This window comes from Psammomys obesus, unplaced genomic scaffold (genome assembly GCF_907164565.1).
Source record: "Psammomys obesus unplaced genomic scaffold, mPsaObe1.curated_primary_1811, whole genome shotgun sequence".
Lineage (NCBI taxonomy): Eukaryota > Metazoa > Chordata > Mammalia > Rodentia > Muridae > Psammomys > Psammomys obesus.
The window spans coordinates 21,202,866-21,229,377 of NW_026585797.1; the positions used below are offsets into that span (position 1 = coordinate 21,202,866).

Consider the following 26,512-nt stretch of genomic DNA (forward strand, 5'->3'; position numbering starts at 1 on the left):
AAGGGTGGAGTAAAGACTTAGCAGGCCTCTGGGTGTGCAGAGTTTGTTGGGCTTGGTGTTTACACATCTAAAAATCATTAGGTGGCCAAACACAGACACACGGAATCAGGGAAAGGAAGCTGGAGATGAGAGTGAGATTAGTTCTTTTACAAATAAATGACCCTGAGGAATGGGGAGATGGTCAGTAAAGCACTTACCCTATGATTATAAGGACCTGAGTTTAGTTCCCCAAAACCTATAAAGAGCTGCACTCAGCCAAGTGTGGTGGCATATACTTACCCTATGATTACAAGGACCTGAGTTTAGTTCCCCAAAACCTATAAAGAGCTGCACTCAGCCAAGTGTGGTGGCATATACCTTTAATCACAGCATGCAGGGAGGCAGGGGCAAGTGACTTGGAATTCTGTGAGTTGGAGGCCAGCCTTGTCTACAAATCAAGACCAGGATTGCCAAGGTTACACAGACAAACCCTGTCTTGGGGGGTGTGGGGGAGAAAGTCTAGGCTTGTTAGCATCTGCATCTAATCCTAGTGTTGAGAATGTGGAGACAAGAGGGTCCCTATGCTGCAACTGTTCCCACTTCAGGCATGTTCCTTTGGACATCGTGTGCTGGAGAGAGCTAAGTGCCCACAGCTGGCTGCTCCTTCCTTTTCTTGGTGTTCCTGTCTTTTTTGGAGCCCTCCCTGAATACCCAACTTAAGCTAATCAGCCAACCCTGATGCTCTTACTATTTTAAATGCCAAAAATAGCACTAAGGACTAACTGATATCTCTCCAGTTCTTTCTGCTAGCTTATCATACGCCCTTAGCCACAACACAGCATCTTCAGGAAGAAGGACCTGATTCCAGCTACAAGTCTGACTCATCCCCATATCCCCAGTCCCTTGAGTTGTGCCTGGCAGATAACAACTGCTCAATACGGATCTTAGCTGAGACGCTTCAGAACCTCAAAGTTCTCTGTTCCTGTAAAACCACCAATACCTGCTTCAGGGTGAAAGTGCTATGTTTCAGTTAGCATATTTTGAGTGGTATTTTTTCCCCTAGACACACTAAATATTTACATGTCATTTTCTATCCACTCATATAGTTTATGAGAACTATCTGCAATTTACCAAAATGGAACTGGCATTTGGCTGGTAAGAGAACTTAAAATTCATTCACAAAACATAGGGCTTGACTGTCATCTCTCATCCCAGCAATAAATTCCAGGAGTCCAGCCTCAGAACCCGGAGGATGGATCCTGTTACCTATTATTCTCATTGTGAGATGCTGATGGTGAGGCCTAAAGTAGGATGGAATCTCGTGATAGAAAAGGTCCCTGAACTAGCATCTGCCAACTCAACCAACTGACCTCAGAACAGACCTGGTGCCTGGCAGCAGCCCAGGGCGATGGCTTGCGCCTCTGAACAGACACATCAGGACTACTAACCATCTCATCATCTCTCTCTTCCCCGTCCTCCTTGGAGTCGGCTTTCAGGGATAATTTTGGTTTTTTCTTCCGACTACACTTGGGATCCTCTTCCTCGTTGTCTTCGCCTCCATCTCTCTCTTCCTTCTGATCTCTGTTGTGTTCATAACCCCAAAACAGTGACAGGAAACAGTAACTATCAAATATTTCCATGTTGATTATTGATGTGAAAATTACTTAAAAATTACTCCCTAAAGGAAACATTTAATTATGAAAAGAAGTCCACGGGTATTAGCATATAGGGAACATTTAAAATCATGTTTCATAGATCTGTCTGGGTAGAAACTGGAAATTATTTTATATACTAATTTCAAAAGGGAACTGGCAATATATATGACATGGATTACTTTCTGCCATAATAATAAAAGGATCAGTTATTTATAGAGATATACATGTCCAGGGCAATTTGAAGCCAAGATCCTAGCAACTTTAAGACTGGAAGATCTAATAGAAAAGACCAATTATAAATCTGTAAAGAATCAGTTTGCCAATACAAAACAATCAGCAACTTCTAAATTGATTATGATATGTGGGAGTCTCCACTAAAACACGAGTCAAGGGGCTGGAGGGATGGCTCAGGGCTAAGAGCTCTGGCAGCTCTTGCAGAGGACCCAGGTTTAATTCCCAGCATCCACACAGTGGCTCACAACTGTCTATAACCACAGTTCCAGGGGAAATGCTTATGGTGCAGAGATATACATGTAGGCAAGACATTCATACATATAAAAGTTTTTAAAAATTAAATGAAATTTTTTAAAAAGGTCAAGTCATTTATTTTGTCCTATATTATATGCAAGAAACAAAGTTTTTTTCTTTGCTCCTAAGAGGCACTGTGTTAGATAGTCCCCAGATGGGCAGGCTGCACATCATTTACTGTGTGTCTGTTTACTGAATTCATCCCCTGAGGGCTTATTACACTATCTACTATGGACATTCCTAAGAGTTGACTGCCCATCTTATCAGGGAGAGTTTCCTTCCCAGTGTGCTGTTTTAACAGTTACCTAAGGACTCCGAAAATATAAACAAATGTTTTGTCATAAATATCAGTATGTGTGCGCATAGGTCAGAAATACCTGATTGCTCTTCACTGGAAACAATCAGATTCATGGGTAACAGCAGCCAGCTACAGAGGCAGAACATCACTACTGTATTGGACCAGGCACTGGAGCTAACTGAGGGGTCTAGGGCCATCTGTAGCCTGAGGGAGAGCCTAAGGAACAGGTACGATGTGTCTTATGGCACATTTAATCCCTCGTCTCCTCAGATGCTACGAACTCAAGTCTCTGACCCACTTCGTAGATGGAAGAAAAGGAACCTACTTGTCCTTGGTTCGCCGAGCACAATTCTGGCTGCAATAGTTTCCTCCAGAAAGACACTCATCTCCATTGCCATACTGACAACAGTTCTCACAAAACTGAAGCCCATCAACTTTTGATTGCTCCTTCAACCTGAATGGCACCCCAGTCTTCTCTGAAAAGACTAGAATATGAAGAAAAAAAAGGAAGAAATCAAAACCACGACCGTGGGCACTCCAAAGAACCACTTCTGCTAATTTTGTTAGCGACAATAAAGAATAATGTTTGCTGAATGAATCAGTGATTGAACTACACAGCTGGGGGTGGGGCTAAGCCTGGCAGGAAATCAGTTGAATCACTCCTGTTTTTAAAAAATCTTGAAAAGGGGCCAGGTGTGAAAAGCTTTGACTTTTAATCCCACCCTGCGGGAGGCAGAGGCAGGTGGATTTTCATGAGTTTGAGGCCTGCTTGGCCTACATAGTGAGACCCTATCTCAACAGCAGCAAATCTCCCAAAAGGATAACCAAACAAAGAAACAAAAACACCACATGAGACCTTGGCTTTCTCTACAGAGTTCAAAATAGGATGAAAACTGGAATCAGTTACTGAATTACAGCCAATACTCCTGATCTAGAAGATCTATAGATGAACTTTAGATAAAGCTAAAAAGATCATGTATGTTGTTTCATGTTTATAACATTCTGATGAGTGATTTTTATTTAGTTGACTAAATTAACAGATGTAAATTTAATGTAATTGATCTCCAGGATCATAATAATCCAAATCATTTAGAAACTCACATTTCTTTCTGCCTGAATCATTCAGCAAACACTTATTAGGCACCAATTTATGCTGGACACTGATAATGTCAGTATAGACCTCGCCCAAGACAGCTCACAGTCTAGAAGAGAAGCCATGAAAGAAAGCCAGGGCTTAGAATCACATGGGATGCATGCAGCCATGGATGTGCAAGCAAGTTCTAGGATTGTAGGGGAAGGATTGATTCATTCAGTCAGGGGTAAAGGTGGGAAAGAGTTTCTGACACAGAACCTCAACAGGGTTTTAAAGGCCAAAGAAAAATAGACAAAGATAGCATTTAAACTGGAAAACAAAACAAAAAAAAAAAAAAACAAACAAACAAGGACAAAGCAAAACCAAAACAGCATGAGTAAAGGCAGGAAAGCTGAAACCACAGGATGATCTAGGAAAATGACATGTAGGTCCATGCTGCTGGCAGGGCTGGAGCAGAGCACACAGCGAAGGGGACAGAGCTGGGGGACAAAGCAAGCGGGTGAGTGGACGCCACCAGATTTTTGATGGCTTTGCTAGGTCTGCAAAGGCAAAGAGAAACTAACAAATTGGCAGGTGAGCAGTCTACATAAGTCCCACTGACTTCAGAGTGCAGGATAAATCGGAAAGGGGTGAGTTAGAAGCAGTGATTATTTAAGAGACATCTGTAATAGTTTCGGTGAGAGTTAGGAGGCCTAAATTAAGGCAGTTGCGGTGATAATAGGAAAGGCCAGATCTGAGACTTATTAAGGGAATAAAAACTGAGAGTGTTAGGTAAGAGGGAATGGGAGGAATAGATTCAGGATGACTCCTAGATTTCTTGATTAGGCACCAGGTAGGCGGTGCTACAGTCAACCGAAATATGGGTTACGGAGGAAAGAGCAGGTTCGTGGGAAGGGAGAAAGAAAAAGAAAATGAATTGCATTTGAGACATGTGCAGTTTGAGGTACCTGTGGGACACCCAGGTGGAGATGTCCAGTAGGCAGGTGGGAATACGGGCCTGGAGCTCGGGGGAGAGGTCGGGGCTGAAGACAGATTTTGGAGTCATCAACATATATGTGTTAGTTACAACCATTGGAGTAGATGAGAACAAAACAGTGCCAGGCTCTTTGGCTAAATCACCTAGGAAGGCCATTAGCAACTTGGGCTTCCTTGATAATTGCAACTAACCTTGTGCTAGTACAGACCTGGCATTAGAAATAAGACAGTTTATAATTATTTTCAAGTACAAAAGCTGGGTCCTATGTTTCGTTACAAAAGCTTACGTAGGGACGTGAGACCCAGAAGTACTCCAGGGCTTTCAAAGTCTGGCCTCCTATAAAACTCTGATTTCAAAGCAGTCAATAAGAGGGAATGAGCAGCAGATGGGCGGGCCTTACCCTCTTGGGCAGTAGGAACCATCCAAGTGGTAGTGGCGGTGGCTTTCTTAACACTCTCCATCTCGCTTTCATCTGTGATGACTTCCAAAGCTCCAAACTCATTCACCCGAAACTGGCAACAACACGGGGGGGGGGGGGGAGTGAAATTCACAAAAGTCCTCAGGGCATTGTTTATTTCGTGGCTGACACACAGACTTTAAGCAAACTAACCATGTTCCGAGAGTTGAACAGTCATGCCTTTGATAAGGCTTTTTAACAACGAGCCCTTTCATTTCTTGAATTTTGGGTTGAGGAAGGCTAGAAGGGAGTACTAGGTGTCACTACAGGTGTGCATATGGAAGCGGCCTTGTGGGTCTAGCTGGCACCTCAGACACATTTTCACTGAGATTTCTGTTTATTTAATACTATTATTTATTTAGCAAAGCTGCTGAAGCGGGATTCTCTTTCTTCCCCAAGAAATCGACTTTATCTCACTAAAACTGACCTTGTTCAAAGAGAAGGACATAATGGCCTGTCACCTTTCTCCTTATGGTCCAAGATGAAAATGCACAAACCATGAACTATTCCCTACCCCCCGCCAGACTTCACACTTCCATTTTCTTTCATCACTCTCAAAAATTTTCCAAGAACTTTAGCTCCAGTTTTCCCAAACGGAGGGGAGATAATGGAGAAATAACCGCAAGGACTGAACAAGTCTACAACATGCCATTTCTTCACCAAAAGGGGAAGAGCCCTCTAATGTCCTGGCCTTCTCATTCCTGATCCTACAAGCTTCCTCTCACCTCACTTTGGTAGCTGCTGATAAAGCAGGGTTCTGCCAGCTTACACTTGTGTTGAAGATTTACTCTCTGCTACTGTGCCATGGCAGAGACCCTGTTCACCTGAGTCAAGAGTTCATGGAGTTAAATGCTTTCTTCACTCCTTCCCATTTCCGTAAAGCAGAGTAGCAGTCAGAATTCATAGGTGCTTACAGGATGAAACATGGGTAGAAAGCTCAAATTTGAAAAGACAATAAAATGTTTCAGATCTTTTACCCTATTATATATATTTTCCACACTCATTATATAAAAGTATCAAATTCTTTCTAGACTGAATGAATTGAAATAGTTCAGGAATGTGAGAATGTTTTCTCCCTATTACGTATTCTGGATAGACATTCACAGGTAAAGCTGTGCAGCATGTTCGTGTCAGTTTAGAAAATGGTAAAAGTTAATTTCATGGACAAAAACTAACAATTTGTTTTTGAAAAAGGAAACCTTAAAAAAGAAAGAAACCCGAAAGTTCAAAAAGGAAAAAAAAGGAACCTTAAGCAGCAAATCCTCAAAATAAGGCTGACAGTACCATCTACTGGGCAAGAACAGATAAAACAAGCTACCATGATCATTATTTAATGATATTAAAGAATGTGATACAAAAATCAAGTGAGTTCAGATTTTTTTTTAAATAGGCACAAATGATTCACTGAAGATGAGTAATTCCACTTTTATCCCTTGCTATCCACGCTAATGTATTCTTATTGACAAACGTAAGAGGTGAGACAGCACCAGACTTAGAGGAGACAGAAAGGATACTGCTACCCTGCAAACCAGCCTGCATTCTAAACACTCCACAGAGGACACAAGAGGGGATCTCTGGGTGCAAAGCACAGGCCTGACATTTGGAAGGGTGCAAAGCACTTTCCCCTCTGTTGGGGACTTTTTAATAATAGATCGCTAAAAGACACTAGTGAGGTTACAATTACCATGTTATTTCTTTTGATGTTGTAACCTAAATCCCAATTACCAATGTGTTGTAAGGCCAAAGATGTTTGTTCACTAAACTATTTTAAACATCAATCGAGACAAGGTAAAGCCATGCATCAAGAAGGGGGTGCTGCATTTTACAGCTGACTTCCGCCTTGCTGTTGCAGGTCCTGCTCTCTGATGAAGAACAATTATTCATATTGGATGAGATCCTATTGCTCTCAGGGGAGCACCTGCATGTTACTGGGGGACTCTGAAAGACTAGCTCCTTCTGACTCAGAGGACTAATTTTCCCCGGAGAAGTATCTCAGATGCCATTCAAAATTCAGGTAGAGAAAGTACTCCAGCCTTGGGAAGCCCTGCCAGGTAAGCTTTCCGCTTTGTCCCAGACAGCCCCACTCTCCTAAGGCTAAGCCAGAGAGTTACTCTGCTAAAGCTTATTTGCATTTTCAAAGAACAAATTAGGTAAAACTCCTGAAGCTTGTTTTGGCAGAAATGCTGTGAAATTGAACAAGGTCTTTCGAGATCAGCAGTGGGCACTTGCTAGCTCCTGAACAGTTTGTCTGCTGACGGGATTCTGCTTCTGAAACCCCTGCTCTTGCTGCTTTCCCCAGCACCTTCCCAGAAGTCTTCACTATGAGCATTGCCAGCTCAAATGATACCTGGTTTTTAAAAGCTTCCTGGTCTCTCCAGCTGAAGGAAGTTTCCACCTCTCCAAATGTGTGCCGTTTCCCTATGTCTGTGAATGTTGACATACTGTGTCTTTAAATAGCAGTGTGCCCGTGTTAAGACAACCAGTTTCCATGCTATCAGTCTCCTCTGTCCCAGAATTGTACTACCTACTAACTAACTAACTAACTAACTAACTAACTAACTAACTAACTAACTAACTAACTAACTAACTAACTTACAAAAATAGACAGAAGGGGCTAAACGAAAGGATGAAGCACAGTGCAGGGAAAGTACTCCCTCTGAGGGTTAATTTCCCATTTCTTTCACTTCAGCACCCAAAAAGATGTTTGTGCTTTATTTCAAATAACTATAGTTAATTAGTCCAGTATGGAAAGGGCAGAACACGACAGTGACAAGAATAGGAAAATGTACCCAAGAGAGGAGATGGGGAGAAACCAAGGGGCACTGAGGTACAAGGAGATGAGACCAGAGAAAAGTAGGGGCCAGAAAACCAAAAACCTTCGGGGCCTTAAACATAGAACACTCCAGGAACTCAAACTTGGCTAGGAAGGTCAATGGCAGCTGCTCAAGAAACTTAACCAGAAAGATGGCCGTGCAGTTAGCCGGCGACCATGAGGCTGCTAAAAGGGAAGTTTTCAGGATGGCAAACTCTACATAATGGAAAACTTGTTTTCACAAAGGGAAGGTGACCTCTGTGTAGGCCAGACTGTATCAGCTGGATGCACTCCAGTTGGAAGACTTACGTACCAACTGTTAGGGAGTTCACACACCTCTAAACACATAGAACCATTAAAAAGCAGCAGCCTGGGCAATGTAAAGTTCCCAGCATGATTTAGGGGAGCAAACTTTATGAATTATTCAAAGTGCTAATATTTTAGTTTAGTAAAAAAATTAATTTGTCAACCTTTCAAACAACCAAGATTTTGATGCAGGAAATGCTACATAACATAGCCCGTGAGATGGTGTTGGGTGACAAAACTGATCCTGGGGCGTCACAACCCACATGTCCACTCACTCCTGACAGGGAACCCACGACAGACCAAAGTAGGGGCACTACCAAAGCTCAAGATGGTGAACACGTTTTTTGTTGGTTTTTTTTTTTTTTTTTTTTTTTTTTTTAATTGGGGTTCTGTACAGGAGCAAAAATAACTCAAAGACAGCTGAATCAGCAAAGCCCACCCCATCATAGTTGACAGCTCCCAAAGCTGGGAACCTGGAGCACACTGCACAGCCTGCAGGAAACCCAACAGGCTGAAGAGCATCCTTTCTAGGTGCCTCAGTTGATCTAATCCTCTTCCAGGCAGCTCTGCTGGTTTTTCATTCTTCCAGGTAGCTCTGCAGAACTGGTTCTTCATAGTTCAGCTAGTATGGGTGTCTTCTTTGTAGCCTAACACTGCTATTATGAGAGGGACTCTTAGTCCTTGCTCTGGCAGTGGCTGGGCTGGGGGGTGAGGTGGGCTGGGGGGTGGGGGAGGGGTAAAATTTGTTCAGTTTCAGGGACTTCCTGAAGCTATTTTAAGTTGTGTACCTTAATGCTTAAGGATGGCTTGTTTAAATCTCATAGGAAACTGTTACACAACAGATAAGCTACAAATCTCAGATTAAAAGGGTTATAAATAATATATTTTGTGTGGGAGGGAGACACAGGAAGACGGAGAGAGGTAGATGGGAGTGCCCTATGCGTACACATGGTGGTGCACGCATCATCCACACTATACAGAGGCCGGAGAATGTCTATGTCACTCTCTACCTCATTGTTTCGTTGAGAAAGATACTCTCTCTAAACCTAAAGTTAGGCTGGTGGCCAGAAAGTTTCAAAAATCCTGTCTCTGCCCGCTCCCCCAACTGGCCTTTGTACATGGGTGCTGCAGATTCACATTTAGTTCCTCTGTGTCTTCCACTAAGTCATTGCCCCAGCTCTTGAAGTTATTTGCTAAAGTAAGGTATCAAACTGTCTACCCCACCCCATGAAGAAGTAGATTGGACACATGGTAATTATCCCAGTAATTGCAGAAGTTTAAAAGTCATATCAAATAACCCTGATTGTAATACCCTAAATGACTTAATTACCTGATTATCTTAATAAAAATAATAGGTTAATTTCTAAAATCCACAGCTTAGAAAACTTTAAGGCAATCCAGATTTCTTAGCGATGAAAACTCCTCTTTACAACCAAAAGCTAGCTAAAAGAAAGTTATAAATGTTGTCATGTACCTGACACATAAAAAGCACTATATAGTGAAAATGCACAATAATAAGCATATGATATACTAGAAAGTTTTCATAATAAAGCGGCAAAGTCAGAAAATGTACAACCTAACTATTTGTTTGCATTCTTGTCAACTGTCATCTCCTTTTTACAGATGGGATTTTGTTGCTATTGTTTTGTTTTGTGCTTTGGGTTTTTGAGACTGTTTCTCTGTGTAGCCGTGGCTGTCCTGGAACTCACTCTGTATATCCACCTGCCTCTGCTTTCTGAGTGCTGGGAAAAAGGCATCCACCACCACCACCCTATTCAGATGTGAATCTTATGGATCCTAGCAACCCCCCATTTTTCAGATAAAGCCTGCAAGATGTAACGGTTTTAAAGAATCATTTGTAAGATTTATTTTATTATTAATTACATGTATGTGGCCAGGATGGAAGAGGGGCTATGAGGGCATGTACCCTTAGAACCCAGACGATCCCCTGGAACTGGCTTTACAGGCAGCTGTGAGCTGCCCAGACAAACTAGGGTTTCCCCGCCAAAGGAGAGCATGCTCTTAACTGCCGACACACCTCTCCAATCCCTGATGTTAAACAACTTGACGAAAGTCCACAGGGCTAACCTATGGTTGACATTATCAGAACTTGAGAAAATTTTGTTGTTGTTGTTTAAAAATCTTCAACATTCTATGTCCACCATATCTCTTGAATAATGTCCGAGCAGTTTAGTTTCTTTTTGTTCTCACATTGACTTATTTTACTGCAGAGCTATCTTGACCCAGAGAAATTAACTGTTCCATGACTTGTCATCCTACATAACTGAAACTGAAAATTTCTTCTCCTTAATAATCTTAAGTGGATGCATAACACATGCGCGTACTTATGAGCTCCATACATGCGCATACTTATGAGCTCCATACGTGTGCGTACTTATGAGCTCCATATGCTATTCCCACATACACATAATACGGAACGTTCAGATGGGGGAAACAGCAACTTTACATCTTCAAACACTGCCACTTCTACACGTTACGGACCTCTGAAATCTTCTCTTTTAGTTGTTTTAAAGAATATTATATATTACTTTAGATTATAGTTACCCTATGGTATAAAAGAATACCAGAACTAAGTGCTGTATTTTAACTATATTCTGGTATCCACTTAAAAAGAACAGTTTCTCCAAATTTCACTAACCCTCAGTGCAGTGGTTTTGTTTCCCTTAACTAGTATACTGGTACTTTGACTTAATTAAACCTAAACCAACCAAATTCTCACACACTTTTCCAACGGCAAGCAGATGTTTAAATTGTACCCTTGAGGATACAGTGAGGGCAGTGACTTGGCTAAGATATTTGCCAAGCAGCCATCCAAAGGATTAGATTTCAAGAAGCCTAAGTTAGGGGCAAAATTTTTCTATTTGAGGCAGCACAGAAAATCAAATATTATAGACACAGGCCAAGTGAGAGGAAGTCCAAACATCTGAATGACAGAGTACAAACACAAAGTCTAAAAGGCCACATGCCACAGACAGGTTCAAGGTCCCAGAGATAGGATCACAGCAAAACAAAGTGAGAAATGAGAAGTGGGGCCAGGTGGGTGCTCGCACGACTGTTTCTCATGGAGCAGCTGCACTGGTCCTAATGTAGGCTCGGTCGGGCTGCAGACATGTAATGGGCAGCACATAAGCAGTGGGCAGACTGAACCCCATGAAGAGTGCAGACTCACAGTGGGCAGCACGTATACAGTGGGCAGACTGATCCCCAAGAATAGTGCCCTTAATGTGAGATAACAGTCAGACTTACAAGAAGAGCCTGCTGTTGAACAAGTGTTTGTACAAAAATTCATATTCATAATATAAATAATTTAGAGGCAGTGAATAGTCCTATTGATTCAAATTTGTCATACTATTTTAGCCAGAACACTAGGGTACGGGGAATGTGGTACCCTACAAAGCTACAAAGCCGTTAGTAAAATAATGGCTAGACCTTCCAGGTCTGGCATTTCCATATATATTGGTCATCATAATAGACCCAAAACAGATAGATGATCCTCCTCAAAGCTATTGATTGATTTCCTCAAGCTAAGGATATTAGTCCCCTAACCCAAGTGATGAAATATAATTCATCAGTATTTCAAGTTATCTTACAAATTTACTGCAGAAGACAGTGAACTGTATATAGTACTGTGTACAGCCAGGCAGAACACTGTATTTAATGCTTTGAATTCTTACTTCACATATGTAATCACTGTAAAATAAGCTAGCATGCAGAGACATACAATATATATAAATAAATAAGCATGGCATACATACACATATATACTGAATACATATGATATATATTATACCATATATGACACACATATATCATATCTTTATCAGATATATGTGGTAAAGAAAGCATACCTTTAGATCACTTCCGGGTAAGGTACCAACTCCATCCTTCCAGTCCATAACACTGAACACATCAAACTCTTGACCACTTGTGCTAGATGCAGACTCAGTCATGATTTATTTTTTAACCTGGAAGAGGGGAAAGGGAGCGTAAATATTTCACATGCACATCAATTTGATTTGGTGATGCTTATTACTTTGGTTTCCTTTAATTATGTTATTTTCTTCATTCATCCATCTAAAACCAACTGCTTCAAAAGTATCACCGATGGGACCCCTGACTTGCCTAGCATGTCCCTGAAGGCAGACATTGTGAACCTGGACAGTCAATCTGATAACTGAGACAGTCACCAAGTACCTAAGGGGGCAAAGGGTGGTCGTGTACAAGTGTGGACTCAGTGGACCAAAAGGCAACTCATTCCGAAGCAGAGTAAAGGGACACAGCCTGAGATCTCATGCTACACAGAATAACGTTTAAAGCACATGGATTGCTTGCTTCTGGGCGGTTCCACTTAATATTTCTGAGCAGCTGTTGACCTCAAGTAACTGAGCCCTCAAGTAACTATGATCTCAGAAAGTGGAACCAGAGACACAGGAGCTACTAAATAAAATGTAGATTTAAAAGATACCATTTTGATAGGGGGAAATTGAGTCCGCTGCTCTCTACCTCTATTAACCTATCAGTTACATGTCTGACCTCTTAACACAACAAACGTGAACGCGGTTTTTCAGAAAGAACTCAGGTGTACTTGACTCAGTTGAAACATCTAGTTGTGACCCCGACAGCTTCCCAATAGCCAAGACTTGGTCAAGGACATGGAAAAGCGGTGATAGAAATGAGGATGACACTTAAAATACTTAACGAAATATGACAACATCTGAAAGATTTACACAGTTCATTGGAAAATGTTCTTGAAATGGCTAAGGTTTAATGTTACGACACTAAGCCCAGGAGGGAGCGGTTCCAAGCCTCAAATCAATGAGTTTGAACACAGTGAAGCCTCAGGCGTCAGGTTTCCAACTGCACACCAACCTACCTTTAAGACTAACTATGCGTCACGGAGCTCTGCTCCAGCATCAACGACTTCCACCATTACTGAGCGCAAGCAAAATAGCCCTCTCTTTTCCAACCCTGAATCTACACGGAACTGGACTTTCTTCACATACTTCAGCCAAAACACCAGACTGAACAGAAGTGCCAGAGGAATACTGCTCCTCTTTAATAAAGATGAGATGATAGGTAATAATACATATTTTTGTTTTATTTTCTATTTTACATTTGTTTGTTTTGTATATGTGTATCTGTTGGGGCATAGAGGTGTCACAATGCATGTATGAAGGTCAGAGAGCAACTTGCTAGGGAGTCAGCTCTCTTCTTTCACCATGTGGGTTCTGAGGGTTGACCTCTGGACATCAAATGTGGTGGTAATGAGTCACCTCTGGCCCATATTTTATTTTTGCTTGGTCTTGAGACAGAGCCTCACAACTATGCTGGCCTCGACCTCATGACCCTTATGTCTCTACTTCGTATGTGCTAGGATTATAGGCATCTTCCACCACACCAGCGAACATAATGGGGAGTTCTTCCTTATATTTTATAAATGAGCAGGTGAAAAGGCATGTAGGAAATTTGTTTTAAATTAATCAATGAAATCAAGTGGCCAAATAAAAGTGGCATTATGCCAGCGTAACTCTCCAGATACAGGTAAGGTTTTTGGTGCCCCATTCTACATCCTCGATTTTTATGTATGCTTAGAAGTCTGTCAAGGTATTTTGTTTTTCGCTTAGACAGAATCGTGTAACTTAATACATTATCCAAAATTTGCAATGAAGCCCAGGCTGGCCTTGACCTTATCCTTCTGCCTCAGCCTCCCAATTGCTGAGAATACATGCTTGCACCATCATGCCAGACTCAAGACTTGCAAGTTAGTCTTTTAATATATGCCATATGCATTTCTACAATGTCAGTAAAAACTCTGTGCTTCTTTGAATTAGAGACTTTCTTCCTTCAAGAATTTCCAGATGTACTGATATTCTTTCTTTCCCTCATTGCTTTAAATAAAGTATCAACCAAAAGACATTTCAAACTGTATGTGGCATGAATCACAAGAACCAGAGCTCACTGTTACTAATACTTAATTCTCAGAACAGAAAGTAGGATCTGAGGATCAGGAGAGAATTATGTGAGAAACTTTAGAAATATTAAATGAATTAAGGCTTTGTTCAGGGTTTTTATTGCTGTAATAAAACATCATGACCAGAAACAATTCAGGAAAAAGAGTGTTTACTCCATCTTACAACTTTCAAGTCACGCTCCATCACTGAAGGAAGCTGGGCAGGAACTCAGGGCAAGAACCTGCAGACAGGAACTTAAGCAGAGGCTGTGGAAGAGTGCTGCTTACTGGCCTGTTCCTCAAGACCTGCTTTCTCATACTAGCTTATCTATAGGCCCAGGGATGATACTGCTCCAACATCAATCATTAATCAAGCAAACCCCCTACAAGCAATCTGATGGAGATGATTTGTTAACTGAGGCTCCTCCTTTCAGATAACTCTGTCAAGTTGTAATGAACCTTTCGCATAAGGCATTAATAAAACTCTTAGTTTTAGAGTTTTATTAATTCCATTAGTTAATAAAACCAGATTTTTTTTTAATTTTTATTTTGGGAGGAATGTACATACTAAGAGCAAAACCAAGGCCACATGCAGCACTTCTGGGCAGACAAATGTTGTCACCAGTCAGCATCTTATTTTCAAAAGTGTAAGGGTCTGAGAATATAATTCAGGGACAGAAAAGCCTCCCGTAGTCATTGCAAGTTAAAACTGCTTTGAGCTAATATCGCAGACCTTATCCCCATCAGTAAGTCTATTTCTAGAAAATGATCCTTTAGATATTTCTGTGTGTATAAAACCTGTAACAATCCAAGGGTTCATCATGGGTAAAGAGTTACAACAGTTCTGTGCCATGGTATAAAACGCCACAAGGAAGGTTGAAGAGGAAACTCTCCATTCTAATACAGAAAGAATTCAAGAGGTAAAACGACTAATTTTAAGCAAAGTGTAAAAATGGTGTGCAATCATTTGTGAAAAACAAAAGCAAATATGGACTATGTACTGGGTATGTACAGACACTATTTTTAGAAGGACTCTAGCTATGTACAGAGAGGTAACAGTGCTCAACAATAGCCAAGTTGAGCCTGTCTACTAATGTTAAAACAATACATTCAAAAATTATAATATAAATATAATTCAGAAGTGTTAAAACCTGCTTCTTGCTTATTTAAAAGTATATTATAAAAGGGATGTCCTCCCATAAAAACGGTGACTACTGCTGCCAACAAGAGAAACTATGGTCTAGTACTTGCTGAGGGAAAATTAGCCCTGTGAAGTTAAAACAATACATCTAAAAATTACGATATAAATATAATATATGAATGTTAAATCCTGTTTCATACTTATTTTAAAAGTATCTTCTAAAAGTATCTTCTTTCCATGAAAATATTTTCTACTGATGCCAACAAGAGAAACTGCAGTGTAGAAGTCACCAAGGGAAAATTAGCCCCTTGAAGTTCTTGGATAAGTTACCAAGAGAGAAGTGTTAAGTCTAAGTGCAAGAATATCAGCCTAACAGATGGAAGAGAGGAAAAGTGCAGGGCTCACTCCTTCATAAAGACTACTCGCATCCCCAGGCCCAGCCTTTACAGTCCCCACCACTCCTAAGTTACACCTGACGTTTTGGTGACATTTCCTAATCTGCCCTTTCTCAGACATGTTTATGAATCATTTCTGCCATAAGCTGAGAGGAAGGAGCACATCGCCAGGCAGGGCCAAGGTCCAGGTATGCCCTTTATCACAGAGCTTACTCTTACTGCTAAGAGTAAGGGCATACTGCTAACACCGCAAATAAAATGTTTTTTTTTTTTTTTAATATTTTTCTTTAAGAAATCAATCAAGCAAAATTAACTGCTAGTTGAGTCTAGTGTTGATGACAGACCGAAAGGAAGATGAAAATGTTTATGAAAGTCATAGGCTCTGGCCACAAGATAGAAGTTTCGGATAAATTGAAGACTGAAATGTCAAACACAGTGAGTGACTCAGACCCGTTGTGTGAACACTACGACTGAGACTTCCAAAAGGAAATCAGAAAAGATGTGCAAACGTATTTGAGTTAGTACCCAACACCATCAAGAGACTACTCAACGTGAGAGTCATAGTCAGGATCTGCAGAGATCAGTTCTGTTCTACTTTAGTGATTTCACAGAACGTATGTGCTACACTATTTTTTTTTCTCTCAGTTTAAAAACTGAAGGTGGCTGGGGACCTACCCCTCAGAAATGTCATGATCTACTCATCTCGCTTTGACTAGACATAAGCAGCGCTGTGGGCTCTCCGTGAGTCTTCTTTCATGACACTTGTCTGCTCTGAGCAGATAAAAGAGAGGGGCAGAAGGTGCTCCTGCGCTAGGCTCCTGGAGCAGACTCTGAAGGGGAGAGACGAGATAGAGAGAAGATAAGAGCGTCCCCCCCCCCCCGACATGAACAGCACAGCCCAGGTGGCTGAAAACAAAGCGAAAGAGTGGCCAGATTCTCCCCACTCCCCAAAGTCGGGGGCCATGGAAGGAGAGAGGAGGATGACATCAGCACAGCACTGTGTGTAGCCTGACCATTCCTGCTCAAAGCATTTTCTCTAGAAATTATATTGAGAGGGATGTCAAGTTGGTGCTCATAAAGAGCAAAGCAGAGGAAGGTGGATCACTGTGAGTTCAAGGCCAGCCTGGTCAACCAAGGAGTCCAGGACAGCCAAGGCTACACAGAAAAATCATGTCTCAAAAGAACCTAAAAAAAAAAAAAAAAAAAAAAAGACAAGAGGCTAGAGACAAGAAAAAAGGCCTTGCCATCAAAGTGGGAGAACCACAGCATCCCCATAAACAGCAGGCAGGCATGAGCAACCTGGCTAGTTAGAACAGCAGAGCAAGCTGGGATCTCAAATAAGAGACCTTGACTCAAGATAGAAGGTTGAGAGTGATCAAGAAAGACATTTGATGTCTTTCTGGCCTCTACACATATGGTGTGAGCCCACAGATGCGCTTGTGCACTCACTCACACACACACTCACACACACACACACACACACACACACACACACACACACACTCCCAAAACAAAAGTTTTTATAACTAAGAAAACAAAACAAAACAAGACATAAATAAGGGCTGGGGTGCAGGCCAGCAGTATGGTGCTTGCCTAGAAGTATACATGCCCTGGATTCAGCTCCTAGGGCTGCGTAACAAAGAAATAAACAAAATGATTGGTTAAACAGCCACAATCATTTTAGGGTTGCTTTCTTTGAAGCTGCACTTTACAGGTTTCCATTTAACTGGTGCAGTTTCAGGGCTGAGGTACAGGGCTGCTAAGTGTGTGAGGCCAGGGTGGTTATACAATGGGGGCAGAGAAGAATCACATTAACATTCAGAGAACATGATTCAAGTATGTGACTCACAGGAGAGGCTCGAGACTTTAGAGCCCGTTGCTGCTGGACTTCTCTTCCTAGGCTTTGGTAAGAAGACAACATACCTCCAAACCTTATGTGGAGAGTGAACCGGGAGCACTGAAATCATTACTATGAACCAAACAAAACAACAACTGTGTAAGAGAGCATCAGCACAAAGAAAAAGAGCCACCCTCAGAGGTAGGAATCCAGTGCTTTGTTAAGATCATTAGCTAAAGAAGGCCTTTGTTTTCCTTCTGGAAATCAACATTCTTGCTGGGTGTGGTGGTGCCTGCATTTAATCTAAAAGCACTTGGAGGGACACAGAGGCAGACACAGGTGGATCTTTGTGAGTTCGAGGCCAGCCTGGTTTACAAAGGTTCTAGGATAGACAGGGCTACACAATGAGACCCACTCACAAAAGAGAGAAAGAAAAAGGCCATTCTTGTGAGCTGAACCAGTTTGCACTGCTCACTTATTGGAGAGCTGCATATGAAAGGGCGGAGCTTCCTCCCCATCCCAAGGCACACCTCGTCATCCCTCCGCAGGCAAAAGCAAAAGGTCACTCTTGTCCTCCTGCCATAACCGTGCTCATACTCGTTTCTTCCCCTTTCTTGCCTTTCCCTACTCTGCTTTTGTTCCCACCTCTTTAGTTCATCTGCAAAGTTTGACACAAACCAAAGTCTCAATTTCCCCATCTGTAAAATGTGGAGAGCAATAAAATCTTTCTTATATAACAACAAAGATTAGGCAAAAGCCAAGTAATACCTTAGAAACCAAGGTTTTTAATCAGGCCAAGAAAATAGTCAATAAACTATAAACTTATTATAACTCTTTGGTTTATAAGATTTTTGAGAGAACATGAGAATCGTTCAGTGGTCATATAAACTAAACAGCCAGCCAGCTGTGGCTCAGGCTTGTAATATAACCACGAGGGACACTGAGGTAAGAGGAATGCTAAGTCCCTGACTAGCCTGAGCTACACAGTATGAGAACCTGTATGAAAAAGAAGAAAAGAAAAAGAAAAGAAAAACAAAAGCTATCAACCTAAAATATTAAACAGCGCTCCACCACCCCACCCAGTTTATTTCAGCAGCAACCACTGTGTTCAAGGAAAACTTACATTAGACGATGCAAAGATTATTACATTAAAAGTAGTTCTTTCTCAAACAGAGACCATTATAGAACTGGTTAAATACAGACACTGAACCCCACAACCTCTTCACCGAAGACTAAGGGAACATCACAGAAAAGGGGGCAGAGAGATTGTATGACCCAGAGGATGTGGAAGGCTGGAAGTCGCTGTGAGATTATGTCTTTTACATATGACAGGGGAAGCTACAGCCGTGAAACCACAACAATATGGCTGCCTACGTCATCTAGACATGAGGAATGACACCACCAGCTGACATGTCTGGTAAACATGGAGAGGTAAAATCTCACAAGCCCCCACCCTGACAGTAAGAACAAGCAATTAATGACTGCTCAGAGAATAATCAGTCTTCTCCAGGGATGAGTTTTTGAACTGGTTATCCTACACCAAGAAGTCGGCCCTAAGAGCATACACATATGAACATAAAATGGACTAAACAAATTGTGTAAATATATTTAAATATATGTGTATATATTATGTGTCTGTGTCTTACAATAATAACTAAAGAAACAAGTCATGAATATTTTTTAAGATTTCTTTATTTTTACTTTATTGCATTTTGCATTTTGCCTGCAGGTAATATGTCTATGAAGGTGCCAGATCCTCTGGAACTGGAGCTACAGATCCTTGTGAGCTGCCATGTGGGTGCCAGCAATTGAACCGGGGTCCTCTGGAAGAGTAGCCAGTGCTCGTAACCACTGAGCCATCTCTCCAGCCTCAAAAGGTCATGAGCTTGAGAGCGAATGGGGGGAACATGAGAGGAGTTAGATAGGAGAAGGGGAGATAATGTAAGGTACTCATACATGAAATCTCATATAGAAATTGTCTTAAGGCAGCTCTCTAAAGAGCTGCTAGGAGTTCCTCATGTTTACACTCTAGAACAGCTGCTCTCAATCTGTGGGTCTTGAACCCTTGGGGCTCAAGCTACCTTTTCACAGGGTCACTTAAGACCATCGGAAAACACACGTTCACTTCTTGTTTCACAGTAGTAGCAAAACTACAGTTATGATGTGTCAGCAAAAGTACTGCTACAGTTAGGGGTCACCACAACCTGAGGACCGGTCTTAAAGCTTCCCAAAGCAATTCTTCCACCATAATAAGGAGGGATGTGTCAAGGGATGAGGGGATGGTGTGCTCTCTGTCAGGACTGCTCACGGCCTGCTGCACTGGTCTGATCATATTTAAACCAGACTGGATTAAAGGCCAGGTAACATTTCCCCAAGGCTGTTCCCTCCAGACACATTTTAGGATGCCATTTATCATGAAAGCATAACACTTTCAATCTTAAAATATTTGTGATTTAAATAAAAACAAAAACAAAACAAAAGTGAAGTCTCTGGCAGTCTTTGGGATAAGCAAACCTTACCCCGGGAGTCTCCCAGCCACATATAGGGAGTTCTCTCAACCAATGTTCTCCATAGGCACTCGGCCTTGGGAGCATCGTCACAGCAGACGGAGTTCCACTGGGTGCCCACTGTGAAACGTAGTTCTACAGGACATAGCTTATTTACCTTCAGACTAAACTCCTCTCCTAAGGATGCTGCCTTCTCATCTAGTTCCCAGCTTGCATCCCTGTAGTGTCCAGCACTAGGAACGGCCCCAGACCTACAATCCTGTAAGTCCAGTCTTGAGACTGTGATCCCAAGATTAGTCCCTGCATTAGAAGACCTTCCTAAAGGTCTCAGTGGCCTTCTATACCTCCGACATGCCCCTTATTGGGACATTTCCCATAGCCCAAACCATAAACTACATAGTGTCCTCAACATACAGACAAAGAACCTAACGGACAACTTTAGAGGAACACGGACATACCAGCGCAAAAGGGACTCAACATTTCATCATGTTAAAGGATGTTACCTACACCAGCTACTTTGAACCCTACAACTCTCTCTTAAAACCAGTAAAGACTATTACCCCTCTTTGAAGGTAAGAAAATTGAGGCCATTTGGATAGAAACATTCTTTTATTTTCCCAGACAGTACCCAAGGGTTTTTACTTTACTCAACAGAAAGGTTAAGCTTCAAGTGAGAGTGAAAAGCAAAGGGTCAGGAGCCATGATGCTTGGGATTAAATATCAACCTCACAGTTTACTTCTAGGCAGCATCTTAGGCAGGGCACCAATCCCTCCTCAGCCAGAGCTGCTTTGGCTACAAAATAGATGGGAATGTTTACTTTCCAGGGACGTAAGAATTTCGGTTTCTTATAGTACACAAGCTGGAATGCTTTGCAGACCATGGTCATCCAGAAGAAAGATGTACCTACTCATGGTAGGTGTGTAAGTTTATCAACTGAAACAATGTATCCAGTGGTGCCTACGCTCCTCCCAGCCAGCCTGAGGAGCCTAGGTGTAGAAGGCAATGCAGGGCAGGGGTGACTGTGTCCCGGCTGATACCACTTGCCTCTGTAATCATTCAGAAGTCCAGAGACTGGCGTTTCGGGCAGTTACTAACAATGGCGTGACTCTTGAGATTTCGTGAACAAAGCAGATTTCATTTCAAGGAGAATCTGGAAGAGCTTGTAAGGTCTCCCAAATAGATGGTAAGTAATATATTCTTTCACACACAGACACACAAAGAATATTTTAACAACTCAAAAGTAAACAGATAGAATGAAAACTGAATTCCTGAACCAATACCATGACTGGGGCCACTGGCGACCTTCCTGTGACATTTGTGCTAAGAACACGTTAACAGTTCTTCATATGCCAGCAACAGTGGTTACACACACAACCTGCTTCCCAGGGAGCAAGTAGAAAGCACTGTTTGCCCTGCTGCGAGAAGGCAGTGGGAAAAGGAGAAGGGAGGGATCCTTCAAAAGAAGGGCTTCTGGGACTCCAGGGAGAGCCCCTGCGTGAGCCCCAGGACGTGTGCCTGGTGCACAGGGAGTTGCCAAGCGACAGGCTGGAGGACAGCATCTGCATCCTGACTGTAATACCCACACTGTGTCCTGATCATCTACAGATAAGAAAGCTTTTAAGGGGAGGGGGCGCTGGAGAGACGGCTCAATGGTTAAAAGCATGGGCTGCTCTTCCAAAGGACCAGGGTTCAATTCCCAGCTCTCACATGGCAGCTCACAACTGTCTGCGACCCCAGTACCAGAGGATCCGAACCCCTCTCACAGACATACCAACTGGTAAAACACCAATGGACATAAAATAAATAAACTTTTTAGGCTTTTGAGGAGAACTTGGTTTGCTGTTTTTTTAAAATCCCCCATGAAGACTCATGGTAGGTATGTGAGTTTATCAAATGAGTGACCCATGGCTGGAGAGACGGATCAATTGGTAAAGGGCTGCCTGGTGACAGAACCTCACTTCAGATCCCCAGACCTCACAGAGAAAGCACAACGGTGTCTGCCGAAACCCAACATCGGTGAGCTGGAGGCAGGGAAGGGGAATCCCCTGAATGTGTTGGCTACTTAAATGCCTATCCTACCTCCTGAAAGTTCCAGGCAGATGAGACCTTATCTCAAATAGAAGGTGTAAGATGGTTGAGTAAACACACCCAAGATTGTCTGCAGATCTTCACGTGAATCTGCACACACACACACACACACACACACACACGAAGAGTGATCAAAAAGGAAAACATAAGCGCTTGCTCCATTATATAAAGTCCTTCATTTAAGCTGCAATAATGAAGAAGAGAAAAGGCCGGCTGGGGGGGGGGGGCTGTTTAGAGATACAACAGCCTAGTGGGAGAGACCACTGGGGAGACAAGAAACCAGGGAAAGGAATCCACTTATCTATCCATGTCATGTTCTCCCCTGAAAATTCCCAGCTGACAACTTGGCTGCTAAGTACTTATTTCACTGCTTGGCAGAAGCCTTGTATTGGTGCTCCAAGAAACTCCCCTCACTTAAGCGTCAGCGAAGAACACATCAAAAGAAGTTAAATTCAAACCTCTTAAATGGGCTTATTCAATAAGGATAAGAGAGATGTAAACCCGCACTTGAAGTATCTCTCAACAAACACATATTGCTACAAAGAAAAATTTCCCTTTCAAATCAAGCACGACAGACACAAGCTCTTATGTTCTACTCACCCGGCCTGATAAGAACTGAGTTGCACACATATTGGAATTAGGATCTGTAGTGGAGAGATGAGAAGTTCTGCCCTGAGGGCCCAGGTTCACATATTGGGAGCAGGCAAAACTCTCGATTATTATGATCTGAGAAACCTAGTACAATCAAGGACCAACCCTTGGGGCTCTCAGTCTTCCATTTCCACTGACCCTGCACAACAGAAACCCAAGAGGCAGGTGATACCTAGGAGGCCTTTACATACAAATTCTGTACCGAGGATCCAGGCCCTGCCGCCCTCTCCCCACTTGCCCTACTGCCATGTTATAGTGAGAACTGCCCTGCTTCCAACAAGGCAGTGTTTCTGTGACTTGCTGCCTGTGCAGTCATGACGCCTGTATGCAAAGCAGTAGTCACCAAGGACTACAAAATCTCAACTTCCTGCCCTTCAGTTCATTACTGTCAGAAGGTGAAGTGTTTGAGATTCTGTGGCCTCACCTATTTACTTCCTCTAAAGGAGGAACAGAAAATGAAAAACTTCTTTCAAGAAAAAAAATGTACACAAAACTGAAATCACATTAACTGACATTAACGGGCCGATGGCCTATTTGTTAAGTTCCCACCAAGTGCTCCTGAGCTCGCTTTCCATGTACAGAGTAGAAGATAACTCAGAGAGGAGCAGAAATGTTCTTCAGAAGGCCCTCGTCTCATCAACATACTACACTAGAACGGCAATAATAGAAATTCTACACCCATTAAAGGGATCCAAGGGCTATAAAAAGCCCAAGAACCGGTGTGGCACAGACACGTCCTTGCTTTTGCTACATAGGCATGAACTTAAATTTAAAGGAGAGAAAGCTAAATGTAGCGTCTTGTTCTTTTATTTCATTTCTTAATTTTTTTTTAGAATGCTAAGAGCGGTATCTTTTAATTCTGGCTTCATATTTTTATAGAACACGGAGCTAAAATGGAAGCGTGTACACTCTTATTTCTCTTTTGCATGTAATAAATTAGATTTGACCAGATTTTCTTTCACTCACAGAAGTCATGCCTCCAGGCTTATCTCAATAACCATTTGTAGCAAACCTCCCTATCAACAGATTGAACAGCTAAGCTGCATTCACAAAGTAAGACCATACCACCAGAGTGAATTATTTAGATTATTTAACACCCAGACACAATTAGCCATGCACACCTTCCAATTCACTATAGAGGAGCCAGTGGTGAAACAGATGGGAAAATGCTCTCCGGACCTTACAGGCTAAACAACCTTATTCAATACACTGAATTAATCGGATTCCAGAAAACTCTATCCAACATAAAGGCATGGTCCCACTTGGAGCTCAGCTAGCACACAGTAGGTGTGTTTGAACAAGCCATTATCCTGTAATCCACACACGTGGTGACAACTTTAAGTCACAATGAAGGCTTGTGTGATGTGGAACAACTCTCACAGCAGATATACGAGACCACTGCGACACAAACACAGAATCACTGAACAAGGCCAGTGCCTCTTCCGCTCACCATGCACATGGCCTCCTGATCAGAATTTAGCACCAGTAATTAAAGCACTGTCGATGAAATATTTCTAACTGTATTTTCATCTATAGTCTATGATACTACAGCACCATTCTATCCACCACCCACCTGATTCTCCCTCCCTCCCTCTCTCTCTCTCTCTCTCTCTCTCTCTCCCCCTTAAGTTTCTTTTACAACCCTGGATGTTGAGATAATTCCACTATCTTTTCAGTCTGGGTCAGTTAGCCTAGATGCCACTTTTTTTCCGTGAGGACGGAGTCTCACCCGTGCCAGGCATGCTACCACTAAGCCACAATTCCAGCCTCTGTTCCTTTTAACTATTTTATTAATACTTTGTGTCATTTCAAGGCAGAGGACTCTCAGCATAACCCAACAACTGGACTTGTTTCTCAACTCTCAGTTTTAAAAAGGGCGGGATAAAAAGATAAAGCCCAGCGGCAGTGGTGGTGGTGCAAGCCTTTAATCCCAGCACTCAGGAGGCAGAGGCAGGTGGATCTCTGAGTTCACAGCCAACCTGATTTATACAGTAAGATCCAGGACAGCCAGAGCTAGACAGAGAAACCCTGTCTCAAAAACTAAAAACAGTAATATTTTTTTTAAAGAAAGTAATAAAATCAGAAATCTAAAGGTAACAAAAACAATCCTAAGGGATAGTATCATTTTCTCTGGTCCTCGCCATTTCAAACAGTACAAGACCAATTTGAACAAGTTACTAAGTATCTCTTTGGCTCACTCTGAAAGAAAAATAACCAGTGGAAGTGGGAACATACATCAGGAGGCTGCTGCAGGAGTACTGTGAGTTCAAGGCCAGCCTGGGCTACGTTTGGGTTTGAAGCTGCCTTGTACTACACCCTGAAACACTGTTTCAAAGTCATACAGAATGTTCAAGTCTAGAGAAAGTAGTAGGAGGGTCCTGGTAAAATCTTAAGTAAGACATTCGCAGGGCATGCCCTCTACCCCATCTCTAGAACAGCAGCAGGCTAACAGTCACATACATTTACCTGTGACGTCATCTCTAGCATTCCCGCACACTCAATCATGTGCTCGCTTTGTGCACTACCATATGTGGGCAGCTTATCTCTCTAGATTGCGAACATACTGAAGCAAAAGAACGACATTCTGCTGCTTTATAAATGTAACACACCGAGTCAATGCTAAGTTCAATAATGTTGATAATATGAATACTCCCCAGTATTGATCAAGATAGAATCGATGCTCCACAAATGAGCAGAGTGAACACACGACATTTATGGTACACATGGGAAGGAAAGACACTAGAGAAGACATTTACTATATTACATATAACGAGTATGCAGTCCTTATAATCTTCAAAGTTTATAATCCCAAACCCACTTTTTAAAATTTAATTACCTCTCTCTCTCTCTCTCTCTCTCTCTCTCTGTGTGTGTGTGTGTGTGTGTGTGTGTGTGTTAGCACCCACCTAGAAGCACACATACCATGGCACTTCTATGGAGATTCAGAGGATAGCCTGGGGTCAGTTCTGTTCCTCGACTTGATCAGACTCAGGTAATTACACTCTGCAGGTGTCTTTCTTTACCCACAGATCCACCTCCATGACCCCCAAATCCACATCTCTCTTCATGATCACTCAAGGTCAGCCAAGTTCCTCTGACATGCCTTGTCCTTTTCCTTCCTTCAAACTTCCTGTCTCCTATATGGGATTTCCTCAGCCTCATATCAAATTCAACTGTACACCAGGGCTCTCTTGTTTGTGATGCTGCCTTTCCTCTAACTGCTGCAAAACAGTCTCCAACAAAAACTGAGTCACACCCTCGGATATCACTGAAATAATTTAACATTGTAAAAAGACAACCCCAGAGAATCTCTCTGCTGGATAATAAAGCAAAAAGTAACATTACAAAATATCACTTCTACAAAGTCCCTGAACTTCAAAACATCATACACAATTCTGTAAACATGTGAACACATCATGATTTTAAGTACAGTATTTTCACCTATATTTTAATAATCCCCAAGTCCCAGGGAGGTGACTCCATCTAACAGTAGCAAATAGGAACAGTGGTAGAGCAGATCTTCACCAGCTCACCTTGTGAACTGGTCAAAGACAGTCCACCACCTTTGCTAGAAGTACAATTCAGGTGTTTCTCAGCCTGATTATAAAGTGGCTTCCTTGCTTCTGGAGACTAACTAAAATGGGATATTTACAGCCTTCTGTATAACATTCAACACCATCAGCTAGACACCCAAGTTCATGTCTCCTGACTGTTGGCTTCTAGGACACCTAGAGCACGTGTTCTCTTCCATGGCACGAAGTGCAATTGTTACACAATTACTATATATATACGCTAGAACTGACTCCCGCAGTTGTTT

General features: G+C 42.1%; 1 protein-coding gene across 6 annotated transcripts in view; it reads right to left on the minus strand.

Moving 5' to 3' along the window:
- L3mbtl3 (L3MBTL histone methyl-lysine binding protein 3) overlaps positions 1-26,512 on the minus strand; it is a 97,461-nt gene that overhangs the window by 64,115 nt on the left and 6,834 nt on the right. For 4 of the 6 annotated variants that reach the window (XM_055599351.1, XM_055599349.1, XM_055599352.1 and 1 more), the window contains 5 exons: positions 11,974-12,090; positions 4,930-5,041; positions 4,501-4,575; positions 2,786-2,945; positions 1,428-1,560 (listed from right to left, as the gene is read on the minus strand). In XM_055599351.1, the coding sequence (XP_055455326.1) occupies positions 1,428-1,560; positions 2,786-2,945; positions 4,501-4,575; positions 4,930-5,041; positions 11,974-12,075 (582 nt within the window). In that variant the 5' untranslated portion in view covers positions 12,076-12,090. The remainder of the gene's footprint in view (positions 1-1,427; positions 1,561-2,785; positions 2,946-4,500; positions 4,576-4,929; positions 5,042-11,973; positions 12,091-26,512) is intronic. The other 2 variants (XM_055599354.1, XM_055599355.1) reach the window with 2 other exon arrangements.